Source organism: Bombina bombina, chromosome 1 (genome assembly GCF_027579735.1).
Source record: "Bombina bombina isolate aBomBom1 chromosome 1, aBomBom1.pri, whole genome shotgun sequence".
NCBI classification, from domain to species: domain Eukaryota; kingdom Metazoa; phylum Chordata; class Amphibia; order Anura; family Bombinatoridae; genus Bombina; species Bombina bombina.
In genome coordinates, this window is record NC_069499.1 from 461684449 (window position 1) to 461712133 (window position 27685).

General features: G+C 37.8%; 1 protein-coding gene across 2 annotated transcripts in view; it reads right to left on the reverse strand.

The window, feature by feature from the left end:
* LOC128645455 (intelectin-1-like) overlaps positions 1-27685 on the reverse strand; it is a 116678-nt gene that overhangs the window by 22473 nt on the left and 66520 nt on the right. For both annotated transcript variants that reach the window (XM_053698470.1, XM_053698469.1), the window contains exons 7-8: positions 11066-11169; positions 396-562 (exon numbers count right to left, since the gene is read on the reverse strand). In XM_053698470.1, the coding sequence (XP_053554445.1) occupies positions 410-562; positions 11066-11169 (257 nt within the window). In that variant the 3' untranslated portion in view covers positions 396-409. The remainder of the gene's footprint in view (positions 1-395; positions 563-11065; positions 11170-27685) is intronic.

The following is a 27685-nucleotide window of genomic DNA, read 5'->3' on the forward strand; positions in this document are numbered from 1 at the left end:
TCATTACTGTCTATAGAAGGCAGCTCTCATCTCTCTGGTACTTGCAAGTTCTGCTCTTTTTCTTAGATAATTCAGTGTGTTCAGCCCATGTAAAATCTCAACTATTATTTCTCTACAAGCCAGATCATTTTTGATAGTCATGTCCTCAATCCTCAGCCTTATTCTTTAAATCTGTCTTTTTGGTAAATAATAGTTATGTGTCAATATAGTAATGAGTCATGTTCAAATATAATTGATTGGCTAATCTTTAGATTTCAAATGTAAATATTTTCTTGAAAAAACATTTTTGAGAGATCTGCATTAAAATGTATATTAGTAAAGAATATTTTAAAATAAATAAAAAAAAAGAAAAGCAAAATGAATGCATTAACATATTACTGTGAGTAATAATATACCTAAGAACCTGTATTCAGTGGTAGAAAAGTAATACAGCAGCCTCTGTAATTTCCCTGCTGCTGCTCCATTCTATATGTGTTCCGTAACCACTTCCATCATAAGATGGGAAGTCTCCACACTGATATGGGGAAAATGCCGGAAAGAAGCCACCTCCTCCTATACAGTGCTGAAAAAATGATATATAAGAAATAAAACGTTTGCATAGATCATTATACATTTTGTACATTTTTTAATTTAAATTCACGTAAAACACTTTAGCCTTGTTTCCATTACTTTGGTAAACTGTGTAAACTAGTGGCAAAAAAATATTTTTCTGTAGTCTTGCATTAAACATACAAAGTGATTGTGATTTGTTAATGCATTAACAACCTGTTTGCTGCTTTTGTTTTACAATAGACAAATTCCACCTACTACTTGCTGTATTTGGAGGAGCTTATCTGGACTTGTTACTAGAAAAGACAAGGCTGACCACTATCCTTGTGTCAGCAAACATCTGATGAGACCAATTACAGACAGATTTGTGGCACGGTAAGTTTTATTTTACTTTTGCACTTCCAATCGTCAGAATTGGAAAACCCTTCATTTTCAGGGTTTAATTACAGGACAAGGAGGCAAAATAATGATACAAAATAATAATAATGCAAAGTTTGAACATTTTATATTATAATTTTAAAGTGTTTCAAGTCCCTTTAAAAAAATAAAATAAAAATAATTGACAAAAGAATGAATATGACAATTTACTCTGAACAAAGTACAATTGTATTTTTTTTTTTTAATCCACTGGCTTGCATGTTAGCAGGAATTAGCATTTGGAGTATATATATCTTGAATATTTGCTTTGGCAGCTTTGTACTTCAATAAAAAAAATCTGTTTTCTCCTAAAATATCTCTGCTTTATTTAGATTAGGAATGAATAAATCTGTTCAGTTTCCTACATTTCATACATTATAGTTATCACGATTTTAGCTAAATATTGCCTTAAAGGGACAGTTTACTTGAAAATTGTTTTTGTTTAAAAAGATAGCTAACCCCTTTATAACCCATTAACCAGTTTTGCATAATCAACATGGTTATATTAATATACTTTTTACCACTGTGATTATCTTGTATCTAGGTCTCTGTAAATTGTCCCCTTATCTCAGTTCTTTTTATTAGCTTTTTACAATCTTACATTTTAGCCAAGTAATGCTGGTTCATGTGAACCCAATATCATTTTCCACAGGAGTGAGCCCATTGTTATCTATATGACACACATGAACTAGCACTGTCTGGCTGTAGTGCAAGACTAAAAAAAAAAGAAAAAAAACTGAGATAAAAGGCAGGGGCTTAGAAACAGGCAATGTTAGAAGTTATAAAGTATATTAATACAACAATGTTGGTTATGCAAAGCTGGAGAATGAGTAGTAAAGGTGTTATCTATCTTTTTTTTAAAAATACAAAAAATTGAGTAGACTGTCCCTTTAACCTGGCAAGGCAGCCTTTGTTACAGCAAGTAAGATTTGTAAATTTTGAAACCTATTAAAACAGGACCACAAGTATAATTTAGTAATATCACTGTTATTTTGAAATAGTTTATCTAAGAGATACTAAGGCCTTTGCAGTGGAGAATACAATAACATTTAATGTGGCAAGATAAGGGATTTGTTATGAGTTGATCTCAGATAATGGGCATCAGCAATAGTCAATAGAAACTTAAATTTCTTAAAAGTATGAGGTTTAAACACACACTGAGTATCTCTTGTTACACACAATCAAAAGGTTTTGCTGCAACTTTGTTTTTTAAAAAAAGCAGTTCAAGCCAATCAAGATCCATACATGTGCATTCTAAACTACTGCAGAACTCTCTATTAGATGAATTTACATCACCAAAACAACTACTAATGAGAAGACAATTTAAATCAGTTTATCCCCAACACCTGCACATCTGACTTCCAATGAACAGATTCCTATAGTGAAGGAGCAGTTGAGAGAATTAAAGACATAAAAAGTTACCATGACCAAGCATTAGATCGCCAAAACCTTGTTTAGATGGATATTTGGTTATGGTGCAAAACTCTGAAGGTATAGCTTACTAAAGTAAAACATGATGCATGCGCATTGTGCACAACCGGAATTACAATACAGGCACAACAGAATACATCTACAGTGTTACAAAAGCACAAATGTAGAACACATAAATGTCCAAGATACAAAACTAGAAAAAGATGTTATGCAGTTACACCAGTGCTTTCCAAACTGTGTGTCATGACACATTAGTGTGTCGGTGGCAGTGTGTAGGGGTGTCCCTGCTTCAGCATAAATGTTTTTGAATTTAAAATTATTTTTACATTTTTTTTTTGGTTTCCGACTTTCTGCCTGCCTACTACGCTTACCACGTGGTTGACACGTGATTGCTACCTAGTGGGTCACAGATCATGTTAACCTATGGCGCAGTTTAGCGGGAACTAAAACATTTCTCATTGGCGGCACATTGGCTTCTGACTGCACTTGTAGACTCCTCAATCGGCTCGTGACTGTATGTGTAATTAGTGAGTGGGACAGAAGTATGTTTGCAGCGCGGGCAGTAGTCAGTCGGACTTGCAGAGGGCGGCAGCTTAAACACTGAGCTGAAGTCAGAACTCAAAGTGTTTTTTTTAGTAGTGCATTTATGCTCCTCCTGCTTGATATATGGATAGGAAGTGGAAGCTTAAAGGGCCACTGTAAGTAAATATTTTCTATGCCTGCTACTAACTAACTACCCAAAATACGCTTTTTATCAATAGCATTTCATTAACACATCTCTACCGTATATCAGAAATCTTGTCTGCAAATTTAATTGTTTTCCACACCCACTCCGTTGGTATCCTTTGCTCTGTACCAATCCGTTTACAGTACCTAGGTTTCAAAATGGCGCTTTAAACACAAAGTTATTGGTTTAAGTATTTTGAACATGCAGTGCTGAAAATAGTGGGCAGGATAACGTGACATCATCGGCGAATAAAAGATATAACTTTTAGAACGTTATGAAACTTCGTTTTGGAGAAAATATAGGTCAGTAGGTTTTAATTAATGTTTATTAACTTTAATATGTTAGTTGTTTAGCTTAAAAATTATAACAGAAAGTAATCCTTTAAAAATGCTTGATAATGAAATGTGAGTGTCTTTATCTAATATTCCACTAAATATTCAAAAACTGTGTTCATCCCATCAACCTCATACATCCCATTAAAATAATAAGTAGGTATTGGTGTTACTTTTTTTTAATTCTTGCACATACTTACTGTTACTTGTAAACACATTACGTTATTATATAATTTATGTATGTGTCCATATCTCTTAAAACAAGTTAGTTTAACCTCCTGTTTGCTAGTACAACTGAATTACTGTGTCACAAAATGATGTAGGTCTAAAAAGTGTGTCACCAACATGAAAAGTTTGGAAAGCTCTGAGTTACACTAATAAAATACAAAGTTGAAAAGTTCAACTAGTCTACCTGATTCAAAAAATTACCAAGTACAACACCAACGGCACAGAGTTCTAATTAAAGATTCTTCCTAACATAACAGACTCAGTGCAAGTTACATTATATTTACACTCACACACATATATATATATATATATATATATATATATATATATATATATATATTTATTTATTTATATTTTTAGTTGTTTTTTAATAAAGAGGGAGATTTAGTAAATAACTAAGGTTTCTCTCCCTGTTCCATTTCTGTTGCCAATGTTGCAGTTCCTATATCCTGACACTGGAGGGAGTGTTATTTGTTCCAGAGGGATGTGGTTTAGCAGTAGGGATGGGCAAATGTACTAAAAGTGTAATTCGTTTGGTAGAACAAAATGTCCTGTGGACATTCGTTTTTGAATGTTGATAAAAATGAAAATCCATTAAAATTTGGAAATCAAATGTTATTTCCGTTTTTTTCCGAATGTTAATAATTAGATCAAATATCCACATTTTAATTTGGAATGTAACATTCGATTTAACAAATACTATTCAGAAGTTCAATAGTTCATGTGGTAGGGAATTTAGTAAATTGATACATAATAGATACAAATATCAATTTTAATATTTCTATTTTGAATATTGCATAATTCGAATATTACATTTAAAGAAAGCATTAGAAATACTATTAAATTAAACAAATGTTAAAATATTGTACAAACATTCAAAATTCACAACGAACAAACATGTTAAAATTTGTTTCATTTTTCGAATGCTGCAAAACATTTGCCCTTCCCTATTTAGTAGTTAAAAAGTGAATGAAGCTGAACCATGCTTAATCTGTGAGTTATGCAAAACTGGTGAATGGGTTATAAATTTTCATCTTATAAAGAGAATATTAATGCATGTGTCACCTTAAGATCTTGCATTATTAGCTCCTTATTTGACATCTGTCTTATTCCTTATTCTGCAAGCTTAAAATGTGTGATATAAAATGCAATCGAATGGCACCATTTTGACAAATTGAAGACCAATATTGTGTTTGTTATATAAGTATAAGAAGTGTTTCTAAAAAGGCAAATAGCATTTACCCTGAAAGTAAAGAAAAAATAAGGGATAGACAAAGGCACCTTAAAGGGTCATAATAGTAAAAATTACATGATTTACAGATAGATTACGAGTTTGGCGTTATGAGTGAAAAAGTAGTGTTATTGCCCATAACGCTTCATTTTCCCTAACGCTGCTATTACAAGTCTTGTCGGTATAGGTGTACCGCACACCTTTTAGCCAGTCACGCAACGTCAGTACCGCACTTTTTCATTGGATCTCTCATAGCGCCGGTATTACGAGTTTGCCTGGGAGGCCAAAAAGTGAGCGGTACACCCTATACCGACAAGATCCGTACCGCCATCTAAAGTCAGTAGTTATGAGTTTTACGTTACAAAGCTGCACCATAAAACTCATAACTAAAGTGTTAAAAAGTACACTAACACCCATAAACTACCTATTAACCCCTAAACCGTGGCCCTTCCGCATCGCAAACACTAATATATTTATTAACCCCTAATCTGCCTCTCCGGACATCGCCGCCATTAAAAAAATGTATTAACCCCTATTCCGCCGCTCCCCGACATTGTCGCTACTATAATAAACCTATTAACCCCTAAACCGCTCCCCGACATTGTCACTACTATAATAAACCTATTAACCCCTAAACCGCTCCCCTCCCGCATCGCAAACACTATTTAATCTGCCATCCCCCCACCCCGCCGCTATAATAAACCTATTAACCCCTAAACCGCAAGCCCCCCACAATGAAATATACTTAAATAAACTATTAACCCCTAAACCGAAAGCCCCCACAACGAAATATACTAAATTAAACTATTAACCCCTAAACCTAACACCCCCTAACTTTATATTAAAATTACAATTTCCCTATCTTAAATTAATTTAAAACTTACCTGTCAAATTAAATAAATTAATTTTAAACTAACAATTAAACTAAGATTATTAAACTACAATTAAACTAACTACTACATTAAAAAATCCTAACACTACTCTAAAAATTACAAAAAGTATATAATTACAAAAAAACAACTAAATTACGAAAAATAAGAAACAAATTATAAAAAATAAAAAAGAATTACACCTAATCTAATAGCCCTATCAAAATAAAAAAGCCCCCCAAAATAAAAACCCCCCTAGCCTACAATAAACTACCAATGGCCCTTAAAAGGGCCTTTTGTGGGGCATTGCCCCAAAGATAACAGCTCTTTTACCTGTAAAAAAAATACAAACACCCCCCAACAGTAAAACCCACCACCTCCCCACAACCAACCCCCCCAAATAAAATAACTATCTAAAAAAAACCTAAGCTCCCCATTGCCCTGAAAAGGGCATTTGTATGGGCATTGCCCTTAAAGGGCATTTAGCTCTTTTAAATGTGCAGACCCTAAACTAAAAATAAAACCCACCCAAAAAAACCTTAAAAAAAACCCTAATCACTTACCTCCGACGATCCACTTACAGTTCTTGAAGTCCCATTTGAAGGATCCATCCAGCCGGCGAAGTCATCATCCATGCGGCAAGAAGTCTTAATCCAGACGGCCTCTTCGATCTTCATCCAGCCATCAAAGTCCTTATCCAGGCGGCAAGAAGTCTTCATCCAGGCGGCATCTTCTATCTTCATCCATCCGGCATGGAGCGGGTCCATCCTGAAGACATCTGGCGAAGAGCATCCTGTTTATACGGTCTCCGCCGTACACTGGAACTTCAGTGCAAGTGACGTCATCCAAGATGGCGTCCCTTGAATTACTATTGGCTGAAAGATTTCAATCAGCCAATAGGATTAGAGCTGCTAAAATCCTATTGGCTGTTCCAATCAGCCAATAGGATTGAGCTCTAATCCTAACTTTTTATTTCCCCATAGACATCAATGGGCCTGTGTTACGAAGCTTTTCATTCTGCGATCGCAGGTGTTAGGCTTTTTTTTTTTGCCGGCTCCCCCCATTAATGTCTATGGGGAAATCATGCAATGAGCATGTCAAAACAGTGCTTGTTTTCGGCGCGGTATGGAGCTCAACGCAACCATTTCACCCGCACAAGCCTGCTTTTTTAAAACTCATAATACGAGCGCTATAGGGAGGTGAAATAACGCCGCTTTTGTGGTGGTCGTTAAAATCCCTATAGTGCTCAAAACTCGTAATCTAGCTGTTAGTTTCTTAGAGTATGTACTTTGAAGACTATTGACCCTACACTACTGTTTTTAACGCCCACAAAGGGGTTAAACACACAGTTGAATTGCACTTTGTTCTCACGGAACACTACTGGTCCTGAGCTAGTCAGGACCAGTAGTGTTTAGGGTCAATAGTCTTAAAATAACATGTTCTAACAAATTACAGCATGCCATTTTTTGACTATTATGGCCCTTTAAGTAGAGAGTTCTATCCACCAGGCTAAGGACAGGAATTAAACGATTCTGCAGAAGAGATGCTTTGAAGATTCTGAACTAGCTTTTATATAGTTCTCTTATAGGCTAATCAGTAATTTTGTGAAATTAGGTAAAACTGCTAGTAAATTGAACAAAACCCATAAATAAGCGCTATGTTTGCAGGAGACTAAATAATAATATGTTCCTAGTGCAAAGGGGTTAATTCTAAAGCATATTGCATGATTTAAAAACCTCCCTGCAGAGAACAGGGGATGTCTCATCTGGGATAGGAGAGCAGGCTGCTGTAGTCTACATTTCATAATAGATAGTGTGAACTATAAATAGTGTGCACCACAAAAGCAGACAGGTTATTTGTTAACTTAGTAGGATTTTATTTATGGTTGTTTTGTTTTTGCTTTTTAAAGGGGTTACCTTAAACTCAACTGTAAAAATAACAGTGAAAGCCAATAAATACTTCTCATGCTGACTGACTATTGTCTCTTCTGAAATAAAGATTTGTCTAGGTGTGCATCAAGATTTATTTGTACTCAGGGCCGGATTTGCCATTAGGCACAGTAGGCATGTGCCTACAGGCTCATTGCAGAGAGGGGCGCCACGGCACTGGAGTCAGTGTATTTAAAAAAAAACCAAAAAAAAAACATTTTTTACTTTTAAACTTTTTTTACGCCCCATCCCTTGTCTCGTCCCTCCCACCCTGACTCCAGTCACAGTCACTCACTCTCCAGTCAGTGCCGTGGTTTGCAGATTGCAGGTTTGGAGCGGGTTTAGGGCAGGCGGTGTCATGCCCACATCACATGATTCTGGCTGCCGCCCTCAGACTCGCGGCGGGAAAGTGAAGTGAGCTGAGTGTGCTCATTGCTGCTGTCGCCAGAGCCGCCCGCCTGCCCAGTGCACGCCGTCGCCGTGGAGTGTCTTGTGGGAGACTGGAGTTAAGCCTACTGCTGTACCCTCGTGCATTCTTCCCAGCCTGTATCCTCCATCATCTGCTTCCTCAGGTCATTCTCTGCTAGGCAAGATGAGGGGGGTGAGCTGCACGGCAGCCGGCTCAGCTAATGCCGCCTTGCTCATTACCTTGTGATCTGCGGGACTGACGCTGACAGTGGTCTGGAACCTGATGAGCTGTCAGGTAAGTGAGCCCTAGGCTGGTGAGATGGTATGCGGACAGTGCGGTATATGGTCTAATATAGTGTGATGTATATGAGTTTTTAAGGTACCCTGGAGAGCCTGCATTGTATTATAGGGTTATAAGTATACAATATATAATATAGTGTATACTAGAGTGCCACAGGGTGACATAGGTTTAACTGAATATGGTAAACTACTAGAGTGTGTGGCTATATGTGGGGTGACTATATGTGGTATGAGATATATAGGACACACATGTGATATGTATACAATATATAGGGTACATAAGAGTGCCACAGTGTGACACAGCTTTAACTGGATATGGTAAACTAGAGTGTGAATATACTGTATGTGGTATGTATGAAATGTATAGGGTAACATAGAGTGTGTCTCAGTATGTTATAAGGGTGTCTATATGTGGTATGTATGAGATGTATAGGGTAAGCTGGGCACAGTTAGTGTTAAATGCTCCTCCTTTAAGTCAGCTGCTGTGGGTATTGGGGTGGAATGTCTTTTTCATTTTAAATGTCATTTGCCAGTTGGATTGCCTCCTGATTCCCATGATAAATAAAGCCAGGGAGGGACTCAAGAGGTGAAGTGGCAATCTTTTAGGAGGTGGCGTGCAGCATTGGAGCCCCTGTTTGAATGATATTCCTGGAATGTATTTTAAAATCAACAGTCCAATGTTTAATTCTATAAGCAATATAACTGTCTCTTGCTCCTACCTCTGTCTGTCTGTCTCTCCCCTCTGTCTCTCTTTCAAGTCCACCTTTCTCTCTCCCTCCCCTCTGTCTCTCTCCCTCCCCTCTGTCTATCTCCCCCCCCTCTGTCTCTCCCCTCTGTCTCTCTCTCAAGTCCTCCTTTCTCTCTCCCCTTCTCTGTGTCTCTCTCCCCCCCTCTGTCTCTATCTCCCTCCCCTCTGTCTCTCTCTCCCTCCCCTCTGTCTCTCTATCCCTCCCCTCTGTCTCTCTCTCCCTCCCCTCTGTCTCTCTCTCCCTCCCCTTTGTCTCTCTCTCCCTCCCCTCTGTCTCTCTCTCCCTCCCCTCTGTCTCTCTCTCCATCCCCTCTGTCTCTCTCTCCCTCCCCTCTGTCTCTCTCTCCATCCCCTCTGTCTCTCTCTCCCTCCCCTCTGTCTCTCTCTCCCTCCCCTCTGTCTCTCTCTCTCCTCCCATCTGTCTCTCTCTCCCCCCTCTGTCTCTCTCCCCCCCTCTGTCTGTCTTTCCCCTGTCTCTCTCTGTCTCTCTCTCTCCCCTCTGTCTCTCTCTCCCCACTCTGTCTGTCTTTCCCCTGTCTCTCTCTGTCTCTCTCTCCCCTCGTCTCTCTCTCTTCCCCCCGTCTCTCTCTCTCCCCCCGTCTCTCTCTCTCTCCCCCCGTCTCTCTCTCGTTCTCTCTCTCTCTCTCTCCCCCCCCCCTCTCTCTCTCTCTCTCTCTCTCTCTCTCCCCCCTTTCTCTCTCTCTCTCCCCCCATCTCTCTCTCTCTCCCCCCCTTTCTCTCTCTCTCTCCCCCCCATCTCTCTCTCTCTCCCCCCTGTCTCTCTCTCTCCCCCCTGTCTCTCTCACTCTCCCCCTGTCTCTCTCTCTCTCTCTCTCTCCCCCCCTGTCTCTCTCTCTCCCCCCTGTCTCTCTATCTCTCCCCCTATCTCGCATTCTCTCTCCCCTCATGTCTCTCTCTCCCCCCCACCTGTCTCTCTCTCTCTCTCTCTTTCCCCTCTCTGTCTCTCTCTCTCTCTCCCCTCTCTGTCTCTCTCTCTCCCCTCTCCGTCTCTCTCCCTCTTCTCTTAATAATAATGCAGTAGTTTTGCTGGTTGCAAATATAATAGTTATATTAGTGCACATAATTTTATTATACTCTTATGTGTAAGATAAATACTACACTGGTTGGTGAATATAATGAAACACATAGTACTGACATCTGGCAAATGTCAATCAGTAATGGGATTACTAGTAGGTTCGGTACTAGAGAGATATTTTAGATGAGTGTAATACATTAAAAGAAGCAGGAAATTGTATAAATCACAGCCAAGCTGCACACATTTACATGCTCTTTGGGCAAAATTAACTAAGAAGTCTCTCCAGCCTCCTATTTCACTAATCTCTTTGTTATTCTATGAAACTAATTCACACAAAAAAAGGAAGATATGAGAATGAGCTTTAGTAAATCCACAGCACAAAATAAAACAGACTGGTGATACTTTTTAGTGAATTTAAAATTAAAAGGTTTTGGGGGTTTGGGGTGCCCTAACTAATGATCGGGGGCGGTGGGGGGCAAAAAGGAAAAAAAACTATTAGTGCATAGAACAGATTATGCTGCATGTTGTGTGGGTCCCATACAACAAGCAGCATACTCTGTTCTATAATGTACTGTGTTGTATACTATTTGTCTAACATTTGCATATCTAACAAAATACTTATTATCCATAATCATAAAAATAATTCCTCTGTTTTTTCACTTTTTTTTGGGGGGGGGGGGCGCTTCAGGTTTTTGTGCCTACAGGCACCTGAGATGTAAATCCGGCCCTGTTTGTACTTACATGTTCTGTATAAGATTTATTAGCACTTACATGTTCTGTATAAGATTTATTAGCACTTACATGTTCTGTATAAGATTTATTAGCACTTACATGTTCTGTATAAAATTTATTAGTACTTACATGTTCTGTATTACATTGAACCACCTTCATTCCAGGGCACAAAGCAAGAGCAGCATTTTCATAATTGAACACTCGAAACTGGACATAACCAGCAATAAATTCCTCTATAGAGAAGGATGATATATAGTTAATAAACAACACAAAAATGTTTTCTATACAAGTGTGTTTCAAATACAGATGTGCGATGTGCAGTGAGATTATTTTGTGCTGAATTACAAGTGGAGCATTATAGTTTGCATGTAAGCGATATCGGGTTTTCAAGGCACAAGTTAAATTCCACCCATATTACAAGTTGAAAGTAAAAGTGATCGCTTGAGCGCAATCGCAATTTACTCTAAAATGTCTATTTGTTACAGCAATTTTACTAACGCAAGAGCACAAACTTTTTACTTTCAACATGTAATACGAGCGCAAAAAATAATTCTAGCTGTTTTAACGCTTGAACACGAGCACAAACTGCCGCTCCACTTGTAATATAGCCCTCATATTTGTCTGCAGATACATTGCCAAACTTATCATTTAAAAATAAAGCATTGTGATTTTACGATAGCCATTTACAGCAGAATTTGGTTATTCTATAACTTCAAACCGTATCCATATCATTCTCTAGCACTTAGTAAATATTTTTACTTTATAATTAATTCTAGAAGTGAACCCTTGATTGACATGTAGAGAAAGTTGCAGTGGTTTGATAGTCTGGTCACCTATGTTTGTTTTATTTTGCTCTGCCTATTCCAAAAACAGTTGTGCAATTTTCAAAACCTTTTACTTTCTTTTTCTTTTGGAGACCTGATCACATTGACAAAAAGATTATAAAGGTTTAGATGTCTATTATGTCCAAAAGTGGGCAAAATATGTTGGGAAACCTTTAAGGCTGCCATTTTAAATTATCATTAAATGTAATTGTTTATATTTAATTTCTCCAAATCAGAGGGTACTAGCCTTAAAAATATTCAGATATTTAAATACATGCAAAGTAATCCAAAATCTTGAATTGTAGACTTCTGTCAGAGTATATGAATATTATGATGGAAATTATAAATGGATATATATATATATATATATATATATATATATATATATATATATATATGTATATATATGAGACCAAAGGATTAATTAGATGTGAGGTAGTGGACAACAGCTTCTAGTCCACTGTGGGTCCCAACCCCCTACCAGATGGTATTAGCGAGGTGAATGCACATTTATCATGATTGAAAGTTAGCATAAAACACACAAACATTTTCCTAAAGGAATTGTAACTCAGTGACCATGTTCATTTTGACTATGTGCAGAGTCTTATGGCTCTAAGACATTTGGTGATGAGAAAGAAGATACAATCTAAATAGCTGGATAAGCATAGTACTGAAATTACAGGAACCCCTTGATTATTTAGAATAAATAGTCTGTATTTTGAGTGGAGGATGTGCTCAAGGCCCTCTGGAATTTGTCACCTAAATCTTTGTGATTTCAAAGGAAGACGTGTGATAACAACAGTTCTATCTCACTGAATCTCTGACATTTGAAGACGTATTGCAGACATACGGCTGGGGGGGAAGATGACACAAATAAAAATAAATAATTTTTTTTTTTTTTACAAAGGGAACAGTGCCAGTTTTCCATATATGTTTAAAATAATTCAAATAACCCATATATGTATATATATATATATATATATATATATATATATATATATATATATATATATATATATATATATATATATATATATATATATATATATATATATATATATGTTGAACTGGAACACATTATATTAAATAAATAATTGCTGCATTGAATATATATATATATATATATAGGAGATACATTCAGAATAATTATAGATTAAATAACAATTTTAATAATACCATGATTAAAATATATCTATAACATGCTTTTCTGTTTTTACAGATGGAACCAAGGGATGGCGTATGCGGGATGGATACATGGATTGAAATAAGTCATATCATATGATTGTGCACTAAATGTTTATAAAATTTTAAATACATCTTTTGAAATATAGGGAGATGGATATATGGAAGTCACCTTGATGTGATATGACTATAAAATATTGACAATCTGATATCAAAGTATAAATTCTCTGTTAGGCTAAATGAAATATAAATGCTAACAAGAGAAATTTACTAATGCAATAAATTATATATATTTAATAGGGAAAATTAAATTAACAATGTACTTATTTTTGATATAATATAATGGTGTTTGGTATAGAAATGATCAGAAAATTCATAAGATACTACCCTATCTAAAATTAATATTGTGAGTGATTGATGCAGGAAGTTATGATCAAATGAATAGCCATTTCATAGAAATACTGAATTGTTTTAAAAATGTTGGTTAGGTGAATCTGTTTTGTGTTCGTCTGCTGCCCCCGAGTGGCCAGAATCCAGTAGGACAGTTAAGGGAATTAACTGTTCAAAAGATGCGTTTCCATGGTGAACATGTTCAGCTCCGTTAAGGGCCAATCCGATTAGATATTCCAGATACCCAATCAGAAGGGACAAGCAAAAGGGCCACCCATATTCATCACCTATGATGGAAAACTATGGATAAGTAAGAGCAAGAGAGAGAAGAAGGACAGATTGTGCTAAGTTAACCTGTAACTGGTGTGCTGGGCGTGAGATACCATTTACTCTGGCAAAGCTAATCTACCCTTTTCTCATTGATTGCAATATATACTTATTGGTGATTCTGAGGTGAGATAATTCCTATTAAGGAATACTGGATATCGATTGGCATTTATCCAGGTAACGTATTGAAAGATTGTGTGGGTAGATTGAAAAGAGCAAATTGTGTTTTAAACTGTATTGCATAGCCTTTAATAGCTCTCAGCTTGCCTGTTTGTATGCAAATATTTAAAGTAAACATTTATTATTGCTGTATGTAGCAGATTTAAAGAAGTAGTTTGTATTTCAAGTTAGTATTTCATAAGCCTGTGTATTGTTAAACATATATCATTGATGCTAAGTAAATTATCTGTGAAAATTTTGATATTTTAAAGTAGAATTGTGTTAGAGTGAAGTGTGGGTAAATAGCTGAGTATTTTATTTAGAATCCCTTTGTGTTAATTGAATGAAAGGCTATTTGTAAATAAGGCTGGTTTTTAAAGGTAAACTTTTATGAGTTTTGTAAGAAGTATAGCATATCTTAATAGTTTTTGAACGCATATAATATTGTTTCATGTTCTGGTATTACAAATATATTCCAATATGCTCATAGATATTAACTAAATAAAATAATTCAGGTATTTATATTAATTTTATGGTTTCTAGTAGATGCATATTGATTGAGGGTTTATTTTAAAGGATAATTATTTAAATATATTGTGTTATAACCCTGCCATAGACTGATATATTATTTGGAGAGCACTACTGAAAATTCTTATGAATATACTGACATATTGGCCTCTAGTTATCAAGCCGTCAACCTCAAATACACTGGAATTCCACAGCGTATTTGGGGTGAGGCTGATTCGCCTAAGTTATCAAGCCCTACACACTGGCAAAAGTAGAATTTTGTGACGTAAGCTACGATCCGCCGGACTCAGTCCGACACAGATCGATTCTTACGTCACTCCAGATGAGCCGAACGCAAGTTCGGCACAATCTGTCTACTTTTGAAAGTTATCAAATTCCTAGCAGGTACGCTCGGCACTTTTCCGGCCCAGCATACCTGGTTTTCAATCCGCCGCCCTGGAGGCGGCGGATCCCATAGGAATCAATGGGAGTCTGACCATAGCGAAAGTTCATGTTCGCTGCTTCCCGACATCCCATTGATTCCTATGGGAAACATCTGCACCTAACACCCTAACATGTACCCCGAGTTTAAACACACCTAATCTGCCCCCCTACACCGCCGCCACCTATATTAAACATGTTAACCCCAAAACCGCCACTCCCGGAGCCCACCGCCACTCTAATAAACTTATTAACCCCTAAACCGTTGCTCCTGGACCCCGCCGCAACTATAATAAATTTATTAACCCCTATCCTGCCGATCCCGTACCCCGCTGCAACTAAAAAATTTGTTTAACTCCTAAACCGCCACTCCCGGACCCCGCCGCCACCTATATTAAACTTATTAACCCCTAATCTGCCCCCCTACACCTATCCTGCCCCCCCTATAGCGCCGCCATCTAATTAACCTCTAAACCTAAGTCTAACACTAACCCTAACACCCCCCTAACTTAAATATTATTTTAATAAATCTAAATAAAAATTACTCTTATTAACTAAATTAATCCTATTTAAAACTAAATACTTACCTATAAAATAAACCCTTAGATAGCTACAATATTACTAATAATTATATTCTAGCTATTTTAGGATTTATTTTTATTTTACAGGCAAATTTAAATTTATTTTAACTAGGTACAATAGCTATTAAATAGTTATTAACTATTTAATAACTACCTAGCTAAAAGAAATACAAAATTACCTGTAAAATAAATCCTAACCTAAGTTACAATTAAACCTAACACTACACTATCATTAAATTAATTAAATAAATTAGCTACCAATACCTACAATTAAATACAATTAAATAAACTAAACTAAATTACAAAAAACAAACAAACACTAAATTACAGAAAATAAAAAAATATTATAAGAATGTTAAACTAATTACACCTAATCTAAGCCCCCTAATAAAATAAAAAACACCAAAATAATAAAGTCCCTACCCTAGTCTACATTACAAAGTAATCAGCTCTTTTGCCTGTAAAAAAAAAATACAACCCCCCAACATTAAAACCCACCACCCACATACCCCTACTCTAACCCACCCAAACCCCCCTTAAATAAACCTAACACTACCCCCTGAAGATCTCCCTACCTTGAGTCGTGTTCACCCAGCCGGGCCGAAGTCATCATCCAAGGGGCGCTGAAGAGGTCTTCCATCCGATAGAAGACTTCTTCCAAGGGGCGCTGAAGAGGTCTTCCATCCGATAGAAGTCTTCATCCAAGGGGCGCTGAACAGGTCTTCCATCCGATAGAAGTCTTCATCCAGGCGGCGTCTTCAATCTTCATCCATGCGGAGTGGAGCCATCTTCAAACGAGCCGATGCAGAGCCATCCTCTTCAACCGGCGACTACCCGACGAATGAATATTCCTTTAATACCAATCGGAATTAAGGTAGGAAAATCTGATTGGCTGATTCAATCAGCCAATCAGATTCAAGTTCAATCCGATTGGCTGATCCAATCAGCCAATCAGATTGAGCTCGCATTCTATTGGCTGTTCGATGGATGAAGATTGAAGACGCCGCTTGGATGAAGACTTCTATCGGATGGAAGATCTCTTCAGCGCCCCTTGGATGAAGACTTCTATCGGATGGAAGACCTCTTCAGCGCCCCTTGGATGATGACTTCAGCCCAGCTGGGTGAACACGACTCAAGGTAGGGAGATCTTCAGGGGGGTAGTGTTAGATTTATTTAAGGGGGGTTTGGGTGGGTTAGAGTAGGGGTATGTGGGTTTTAATGTTGGGGGGGTTGTAGGTTTTTTTACAGGCAAAAGAGCTGATTACTTTGGGGCATGCCCCGCAAAAAGCCATTTTAAGGGCTGGTAAAAGAGCTGATTGCTTTGTAATGTAGAATAGGGTAGGGACTTTTATTATTTTGTTTTTTTTTTAATTTTATTAGGGGGCTTAGATTAGGTGTAATTAGTTTAACATTCTTGTAATATTTTTTTATTTTCTGTAATTTAGTGGGGTTTTTTTTTTATTTAGTTTAGTTTATTTAATTGTATTTAATTGTAGGTATTGGTAGCTAATTTATTTAATTAATTTAATGATAGTGTAGTGTTAGGTTTAATTGTAACTTAGGTTAGGATTTATTTTACAGTTAATTTTGTATTTCTTTTAGCTAGGTAGTTATTAAATAGTTAACAACTATTTAATAACTATTGTACCTAGTTAAAATAAATACAAAGTTGCCTGTAAAATAAATATAAATCCTAAAATAGCTACAATGTAATTATTAATTACATTGTAGCTATATTAGGGTTTATTTTATAGGTATTTAGTTTTAAATAGGAAAAATTAATTTAATAAGAGTAATATTATTTAGATTTATTTAATTAATATTTAAGTTAGGGGGGTGTTAGGGTTAGTGTTAGACTTAGGGCTTAATAATGTTATTATATGTTGCGGCAGTATAGGGGGGGCAGGATAGGGGTTAATTAGTTTAATATAGATGGCGGCGGTATAGGGGGGACAGGATAGGGGTTAATACATTTATTATAGGTGGCAACGGTGTAGGGGGGCAGATTAGGGGTTAATAAGTTTAATATAGGTGGTGGCGGGGGCCGGGAGCTGCGGTTTAGGGGTTAAACAATTTATTTAGTTGCGGCGGGGTCCGGGATCCGCAGGATAGGGGTTAATAACTTTATTATAGGTGGTGCCGGTATAGGGGGGGCAGGAGAGGGGTTAATAGGTATTATGTAGGTGGCGGAGGGGTCCGGGAGCGGCGGTTTAGGGGTTAATACTGTCAGGGTAGAGGTAAATGACATATATATATATATATATATATATATATATATATATATATATATATATATATATACAGGGAGTGCAGAATTATTAGGCAAATGAGTATTTTGACCACATCATCCTCTTTATGCATGTTGTCTTACTCCAAGCTGTATAGGCTCGAAAGCCTACTACCAATTAAGCATATTAGGTGATGTGCATCTCTGTAATGAGAAGGGGTGTGGTCTAATGACATCAACACCCTATATCAGGTGTGCATAATTATTAGGCAACTTTCTTTCCTTTGGCAAAATGGGTCAAAAGAAGGACTTGACAGGCTCAGAAAAGTCAAAAATAGTGAGATATCTTGCAGAGGGATGCAGCACTCTTAAAATTGCAAAGCTTCTGAAGCGTGATCATCGAACAATCAAGCGTTTCATTCAAAATAGTCAACAGGGTCGCAAGAAGCGTGTGTAAAAACCAAGGTGCAAAATAACTGCCCATGAACTGAGAAAAGTCAAGCGTGCAGCTGCCAAGATGCCACTTGCCACCAGTTTGGCCATATTTCAGAGCTGCAACATCACTGGAGTGCCCAAAAGCACAAGGTGTGCAATACTCAGAGACATGGCCAAGGTAAGAAAGGCTGAAAGACGACCACCACTGAACAAGACACACAAGCTGAAACGTCAAGACTGGGCCAAGAAATATCTCAAGACTGATTTTTCTAAGGTTTTATGGACTGATGAAATGAGAGTGAGTCTTGATGGGCCAGATGGATGGGCCCGTGGCTGGATTGGTAAAGGGCAGAGAGCTCCAGTCTGACTCAGACGCCAGCAAGGTGGAGGTGGAGTACTGGTTTGGGCTGGTATCATCAAAGATGAGCTTGTGGGGCCTTTTTGGGTTGAGGATGGAGTCAAGCTCAACTCCCAGTCCTACTGCCAGTTTCTGGAAGACACCTTCTTCAAGCAGTGGTACAGGAAGAGGTCTGCATCCTTCAAGAAAAACATGATTTTCATGCAGGACAATGCTCCATCACACGCGTCCAAGTACTCCACAGCGTGGCTGGCAAGAAAGGGTATAAAAGAAGAAAATCTAATGACATGGCCTCCTTGTTCCCCTGATCTGAACCCCATTGAGAACCTGTGGTCCATCATCAAATGTGAGATTTACAAGGAGGGAAAACAGTACACCTCTCTGAACAGTGTCTGGGAGGCTGTGGTTGCTGCTGCACGCAATGTTGATGGTGAACAGATCAAAACACTGACAGAATCCATGGATGGCAGGCTTTTGAGTGTCCTTGCAAAGAAAGGTGGCTATATTGGTCACTGATTTGTTTTTGTTTTGTTTTTGAATGTCAGAAAACATAATTTATGCTTACCTGATAAATTCCTTTCTTCTGTAGTGTGATCAGTCCACGGGTCATCATTACTTGTGGGATATTAACTGCTCCCCTACAGGAAGTGCAAGAGGATTCACCCAGCAGAGTTGCTATATAGCTCCTCCCCTCTACGTCACCTCCAGTCATTCGACCAAGGACCAACGAGAAAGGAGAAGCCAAGGGTGTAGTGGTGACTGGAGTATAATTTAAAAAATATTTACCTGCCTTAAAAAACAGGGCGGGCCGTGGACTGATCACACTACAGAAGAAAGGAATTTATCAGGTAAGCATAAATTATGTTTTCTTCTGTTAAGTGTGATCAGTCCACGGGTCATCATTACTTGTGGGATACCAATACCAAAGCAAAAGTACACGGATGACGGGAGGGATAGGCAGGCTCTTTATACAGAAGGAACCACTGCCTGAAGAACCTTTCTCCCAAAAATAGCCTCCGAGGAAGCAAAAGTGTCAAATTTGTAAAATTTGGAAAAAGTATGAAGCGAAGACCAAGTTGCAGCCTTGCAAATCTGTTCAACAGAGGCCTCATTCTTAAAGGCCCAAGTGGAAGCCACAGCTCTAGTGGAATGAGCTGTAATTCTTTCAGGAGGCTGCTGTCCAGCAGTCTCATAAGCTAAACGAATTATGCTACGAAGCCAAAAAGAGAGAGAGGTAGCAGAAGCTTTTTGACCTCTCCTCTGACCAGAGTAAACGACAAACAGGGAAGACGTTTGTCGAAAATCTTTAGTTGCCTGTAAATAAAATTTAAGGGCACGAACTACATCCAGATTGTGCAAAAGACGTTCCTTCCTCGAAGAAGGATTTGGGCACAAGGATGGAACAACAATCTCCTGATTGATATTCCTGTTAGTGACTACCTTAGGTAAGAACCCAGGCTTAGTACGCAGAACTACCTTATCCGAGTGAAAAATCAAATAAGGAGAATCACAATGTAAGGCTGATAACTCAGAGACTCTTCGAGCCGAGGAAATAGCCATTAAAAATAGAACTTTCCAAGATAACAACTTTATATCAATGGAATGAAGGGGTTCAAACGGAACACCCTGTAGAACGTTAAGAACAAGGTTTAAACTCCATGGTGGAGCCACAGCTTTAAACACAGGTTTAATCCTGGCCAAAGCCTGACAAAAAGCCTGAACGTCTGGAACTTCTGACAGACGCTTGTGTAACAGAATGGACAGAGCTGAGATCTGTCCCTTTAAGGAACTAGCGGATAACCCCTTTTCTAAACCTTCTTGTAGAAAAGACAATATCCTAGGAATCCTAACCTTACTCCAAGAGTAACCTTTGGATTCGCACCAATATAGGTATTTACGCCATATTTTATGGTAAATCTTTCTGGTAACAGGCTTCCTAGCCTGTATTAAGGTATCAATAACTGACTCAGAAAAACCATGCTTTGATAAGATCAAGCGTTCAATTTCCAAGCAGTCAGCTTCAGAGAAGTTAGATTTTGATGTTTGAAAGGACCCTGAATCAGAAGGTCCTGTTTCAGAGGTAACGACCAAGGTGGACAGAATGACATGTCCACCAGATCTGTATACCAAGTCCTGCGTGGCCATGCAGGCGCTATTAGAATCACTGATGCTTTCTCCTGTTTGATTCTGGCAATCAATCGAGGAAGCATCGGGAAAGGTGGAAACACATGAGCCATCCTGAAGGTCCATGGTGCTGTCAAGGCATCTATCAGGACCGCTCCCGGATCCCTGGATCTGGACCCGTAGCGCGGAAGCTTGGCGTTCTGTCGAGACGCCATGAGATCTATCTCTGGTTTGCCCCAACGTCGAAGTATTTGGGCAAAGACCTCTGGATGAAGTTCCCACTCCCCCGGATGAAAAGTCTGACGACTTAAGAAATCCGCCTCCCAGTTCTCCACTCCCGGGATGTGGATTGCAGACAGGTGGCAAGAGTGAGACTCTGCCCAGCGAATTATCTTCGATACTTCCATCATTGCTAGGGAGCTTCTTGTCCCTCCCTGATGGTTGATATAAGCTACAGTCGTGATGTTGTCCGACTGGAACCTGATGAACCCCCGAGTTGCTAACTGGGGCCAAGCCAGAAGAGCATTGAGGACTGCTCTCAATTCCAGAATGTTTATTGGAAGAAGACTCTCCTCCTGATTCCATAGTCCCTGAGCCTTCAGAGAATTCCAGACAGCGCCCCAACCTAGTAGGCTGGCGTCTGTTGTTACAATTGACCAGTCTGGCCTGCTGAATGGCATTCCCCTGGACAGATGTGGCCGATAAAGCCACCATAGAAGAGAATTTCTGGTCTCTTGAATGGAATGAAGGACACGGCATGCACTTTGAAGTTTTGTTAACCTGTCCTCTGTCAGGTAAATCTTCATTTCTACAGAATCTATCAGAGTCCCCAGGAAGGGAACTCTTGTGAGTGGAAAGAGAGAACTTTTCTCTTCGTTCACTTTCCATCCATGCGACCTTAGAAATGCCAGTACTATCTCTGTATGAGATTTGGCAGTTTGAAAGCTTGAAGCTTGTATCAGTATGTCGTCTAAGTACGGAGCTACTGAAATTCCTCGCGGTCTTAGTACCGCCAGAAGAGTGCCCAGAACCTTTGTGAAGATTCTTGGAGCCGTAGCCAGTCCGAATGGAAGAGCTACAAACTGGTAATGCCTGTCTAAAAAGGCAAACCTTAGATACCGGTAATGACTTCTGTGAATCGGTATGTGAAGGTAAGCATCCTTTAAATCCACTGTGGTCAAGTACTGACCCTCTTGGATCATGGGCAAAATTGTTCGAATAGTTTCCATCTTGAACGATGGAACTCTTAGGAATTTGTTTAGGATCTTTAAATCCAAGATTGGCCTGAAGGTTCCCTCTTTTTTGGGAACTACAAACAGATTTGAGTAAAACCCTTGTCCTTGTTCCAACCGCGGAACTGGATGGATCACTCCCATTAATAAAAGATCTTGTACGCAGCGTAGAAACGCTTCCTTCTTTGTTAGGTTTGTTGACAACCTTGACAGATGAAATCTCCCTCTTGGGGGAGGGGATTTGAAGTCCAGAAGGTATCCCTGAGATATGATCTCTAACGCCCAGGGATCCTGAACATCTCTTGCCCAAGCCTGGGCGAAGAGGGAAAGTCTGCCCCCCACTAGATCCGGTCCCGGATCGGGGGCCCTCAATTCATGCTGTCTTAGGGGCAGCAGCAGGTTTTCTGGCCTGTTTGCCCCTGTTCCAGGACTGGTTAGGTTTCCAGCCTTGTCTGTAGCGAGCAACAGCTCCTTCCTGTTTTGGTGCAGAGGAAGTTGATGCTGCTCCTGCTTTGAAATTACGAAAGGAACGAAAATTGGACTGTCTAGCCTTGGCTTTGGCCTTGTCCTGAGGCAGGGCATGACCTTTACCTCCTGTAATGTCATCAATAATCTCTTTCAAGCCGGGCCCGAATAAGGTCTGCCCTTTGAAAGGAATATTAAGCAATTTAGATTTAGACGTAACATCAGCTGACCAGGATTTTAGCCACAGAGCTCTGCGTGCCTGAATGGCGAATCCTGAATTTTTAGCCGCAAGTTTAGTTAAATGTACTACGGCATCTGAAATAAATGAATTAGCTAACTTAAGGAATTTAAGTTTGTGTGTGATGTCATCTAGTGTGGATGATTGAAGTGTCTCTTCCAGAGACTCAAACCAAAATGCTGCTGCAGCCGTGACAGGCGCAATACATGCAAGAGGTTGCAATATAAACCCTTGTTGAACAAACATTTTCTTAAGGTAACCCTCTAATTTTTTATCCATTGGATCTGAAAAAGCACAGCTATCCTCCACTGGGATAGTGGTACGCTTAGCTAAAGTAGAAACTGCTCCCTCCACCTTAGGGACCATTTGCCATAAGTCCCGTGTGGCGGCGTCTATTGGAAACATTTTTCTGAATATAGGAGGGGGTGAGAAAGGCACACCGGGTCTATCCCACTCCTTAGTAACAATGTCAGTAAGTCTCTTAGGTATAGGAAAAACGTCAGTACTCGTCGGTACCGCAAAATATTTATCCAACCTACACATTTTTTCTGGGATTGCAACTGTGTTACAATCATTCAGAGCCGCTAATACCTAACACACGGAGGTTCTCAAGCTTAAATTTAAAATTTGAAATGTCTGAGTCCAGTTTATTTGGATCAGAACCGTCACCCACAGAATGAAGCTCTCCGTCTTCATGTTCTGCAAACTGTGACGCAGTATCAGACATGGCCCTTGCATTATCAGCGCACTCTGTTCTCATCCCAGAGTGATCACGTTTACCTCTTAGTTCTGGTAGTTTAGCCAAAACTTCAGTCATAACAGTAGCCATATCTTGTAATGTGATTTGTAATGGCCGCCCAGATGCACTCGGCGCTACAATATCACGCACCTCCTGAGCGGGAGATGCAGGTACTGACACGTGAGGCGAGTTAGTCGGCATAACTCTCCCCTCGTTGTTTGGTGAAATATGTTCAATTTGTACAGATTGACTATTTTTTAAAGTAGCATCAATACATTTAGTACATAAATTTCTATTGGGCTCCACTTTGGCATTAACACATATAGCACAGATATCTTCCTCTGAATCAGACATGTTTAACACACTAGCAAATAAACAGCAACTTGGAAATACTTTTCAAAGTAATTTACAAATAATATGAAAACGAACTGTGCCTTTAAGAAGCACAGAAAAATATTATAACAGATAAAATAATTAAGTTATAGCATCAATCTTTGTCAGAATATACAGTTTTAGCAAAGGATTGTTCCCCTCAGCAAATGATAACTAACCCAGGCAGCAGAAAAAAAATACACAAATAAACGTTTTTTATATCACAGTCAATACAATCAGCACAGCTCTGCTGTATGATTACTTCCCTCAAAAAAGACTCTTGAGATCCCTGAACTCTGTAGAGATGAACCGGATCATGCAGGAAGAAAATGAACCTCTGACTGAGTTTTTCTGATGCATAGTGAAAGCACCAAAATGGCCCCTCCCCCACACACATAACAGTGAGAGGGATCAGTGAACTGCTCTAATTTAAATCAAAACTATTGCCAAGTGGAAAAAAAGTGCCCAAAACATTTTTTCACCCAGTACCTCAGAGAAAAAAACGTTTTTACATGCCAGCAAAAAAACATTTTACCTCAATAATTAATTGTCATTTAAAACCTATTGCAAGTCCCTGCAAAATAGGTTAAGTCTATGTATACAGTTTAAAAGCCAGAGAAGTACCATTTCCCAGAAAACTGAAGTGTAAAATATACATACATGACAGCCTGATATCAGCTACATCTACTGCATTCAAGGCTGAGTTTACATTATAACGGTATGGCAGGATTTTCTCATCAATTCCATGTCAGAAAATAATAAACTGCTACATACCTCTTTGCAGATTAATCTGCCTGCTGTCATCTGATCTGAAGTTTACCTCACTCCTCAGATGGCCGAGAAACAGCAATATGATCTTAACTACTCCGGCTAAAATCATAGAAAAACTCAGGTAGATTCTTCTTCAAATTCTACCAGAGAAGGAATAACACACTCCGGTGCTATTATAAAATAACAAACTTTTGATTGAAGATATAAAAACTAAATATATCACCATAGTCCTCTCACACATCCTATCTAGTCGTTGGGTGCAAGAGAATGACTGGAGGTGACGTAGAGGGGAGGAGCTATATAGCAACTCTGCTGGGTGAATCCTCTTGCACTTCCTGTAGGGGAGCAGTTAATATCCCACAAGTAATGATGACCCGTGGACTGATCACACTTAACAGAAGAAATGTATATTTGTGAATGTTGAGATGTTATATTGGTTTCACTGGTAAAAATAAATAATTGAAATGGGTATATATTTGTTTTTTGTTAAGTTGCCTAATAATTATGCACAGTAATAGTCACCTGCACACACAGATATCCCCCTAAAATTGCTAAAACTAAAAACAAACTAAAAACTACTTCCAAAAATATTCAGCTTTGATATTAATGAGTTTTTTGGGTTCATTGAGAACATGGTTGTTGTTCAATAATAAAATTAATCCTCAAAAATACAACTTGCCTAATAATTCTGCACTCCCTGTATATATATATATATATATATATATATATATATATATATATATATATATATATATATATATATATATATATGTCAATAGGACAGGGAAATGTGTTTATGTATGAAACCATATTTTTATCAGATATTACTGAAATAGGGTTGAAATCCTGATGTCAGGATTTGATTCACAAAACCCCCACAAGTTGAATAAACATCTCAAGACTAAAATTGCAGACAGGATGTCCCAAGAAACAAAAGGGAAGCATTTGCTCCCTAGATGAAGCTACAAACATTTTTCAAAGGAACTGAAAATTAACACAGATTTGTAAAATGATTCGTGCTGTGCAGGGAGACACATTCTGGATCTATGAACTGGATAAACAGGTAAAATACTGAATACACAGTGATTAGCATAGAGGTGTTAATTGCCCCTAAACATCAAATACACGTCTGTATTGCTAGCTAAACAGAAAATATGTTGTATTGTGACTTTTACAACTACTCGTAAAATGACCTATGCTGTTTATGAAGTCTCCATATACTAGAAAGAGCAGACAGATTAGCATTTACAGTCCATGTATGACATAAGTAAAACTAAATACATTTTGAAAAAAAAGAAATAATGCCAATGGTTCATGTGTGTTTGGAATGATTCAGATGGCCCATATATATATATATATATATATATATATATATATATATATATATATATATATATATATATATATTTGGAACTGTAACATATTATATTAAATGGAAATTACAATAAACCCATTGTTAAAAGACAGCATAGAAATTAATACATGTGTGTGCATATATATAACATCATTTTTCTATTTTTCAGATGGACCATAGAGGAATTAATGCAGGCAGAACTGGTTGGAGATGTAAAACATGCCGAATCAGGATTTTAAATGCCATTAATTTCAAAGTAATTAGCAGTATTAAATTAATATATTGATGTTTCATATCAAAATGATCAGAAAATTCATAAGATACTACCCTATCTAAAACAAATATTGTGAATTATTGTTGTAGAGAGTTATAGTCTAATGAATAACCACTTCATAGAAATAATTAAGTTGTTAAAAATGCTGGTTAAATGTATTGCTGTGTTGTATATCTACTGCCCCCGAGTGGCCAAAATCCAGTAGGACAGTTAAGGGAATTAACTGTTCAAAAGATGCGTTTCCATGGTGAACATGTTCAGCTCCGTTAAGGGCCAATCCGATTAGATATTCCAGATACCCAATAGCAGGGACAAGTTTTCAAAGGGCCGCCCATATTCCACACCTATGATTAAGAATATAAGATTGTATGCAGGATAGGGGAGAGAACACTGGCTGCTGATTTTGTAACTGACTGAACTGTTGCATGGGAGACACTCAAACTATAAAACAAAGTGGGCCATACTTCTCCTTATCCATTGCAATTACACTTATTTTATATGAGGTGGGACAAGTCTTGAAGCTGAATATCATCTGGTAAAGTATATATATATATATATATATATATATATATATATATATATATATATATATATATATATATATATATATATATATATATATAAAAGATTATTGGTAAGAACATAGTCCAGTTCTAATAAATAGATTTAAAGAGAACAGTCTATATTTTGCTTATATTCATAGCCCTGTGTAGGATCAAGTTTATCTTTTGTATGCTAAGAAATTCATTTAAAGCAATTGTTCACAGTAAGAATATATGCATTTTTAGTATCCTAATTAGAATTGTGTTAGAGTAAATTGTGGTTAAATAACTGAGTGTATTGCTTGAATGTTAGCAGCTAAATATCTTAGAATCTCATTGTGTTAACTGAATGAAAGGCTATTTGTAAATAAGGCTGTTTTTTAAAGATAAACTTTGCTGGGCTTTGTAAGAAGTATAGCATATCTTAATATGTTCAGCTCCGTTAAGGGCCAATCCGATTAGATATTCCAGATACCCAATCAGAAGGGACAAGCAAAAGGGCCACCCATATTCATCACCTATGATGGAAAACTATGGATAAGTAAGAGCAAGAGAGAGAAGAAGGACAGATTGTGCTAAGTTAACCTGTAACTGGTGTGCTGGGCGTGAGATACCATTTACTCTGGCAAAGCTAATCTACCCTTTTCTCATTGATTGCAATATATACTTATTGGTGATTCTGAGGTGAGATAATTCCTATTAAGGAATACTGGATATCGATTGGCATTTATCCAGGTAACGTATTGAAAGATTGTGTGGGTAGATTGAAAAGAGCAAATTGTGTTTTAAACTGTATTGCATAGCCTTTAATAGCTCTCAGCTTGCCTGTTTGTATGCAAATATTTAAAGTAAACATTTATTATTGCTGTATGTAGCAGATTTAAAGAAGTAGTTTGTATTTCAAGTTAGTATTTCATAAGCCTGTGTATTGTTAAACATATATCATTGATGCTAAGTAAATTATCTGTGAAAATTTTGATATTTTAAAGTAGAATTGTGTTAGAGTGAAGTGTGGGTAAATAGCTGAGTATTTTATTTAGAATCCCTTTGTGTTAATTGAATGAAAGGCTATTTGTAAATAAGGCTGGTTTTTAAAGGTAAACTTTTATGAGTTTTGTAAGAAGTATAGCATATCTTAATAGTTTTTGAACGCATATAATATTGTTTCATGTTCTGGTATTACAAATATATTCCAATATGCTCATAG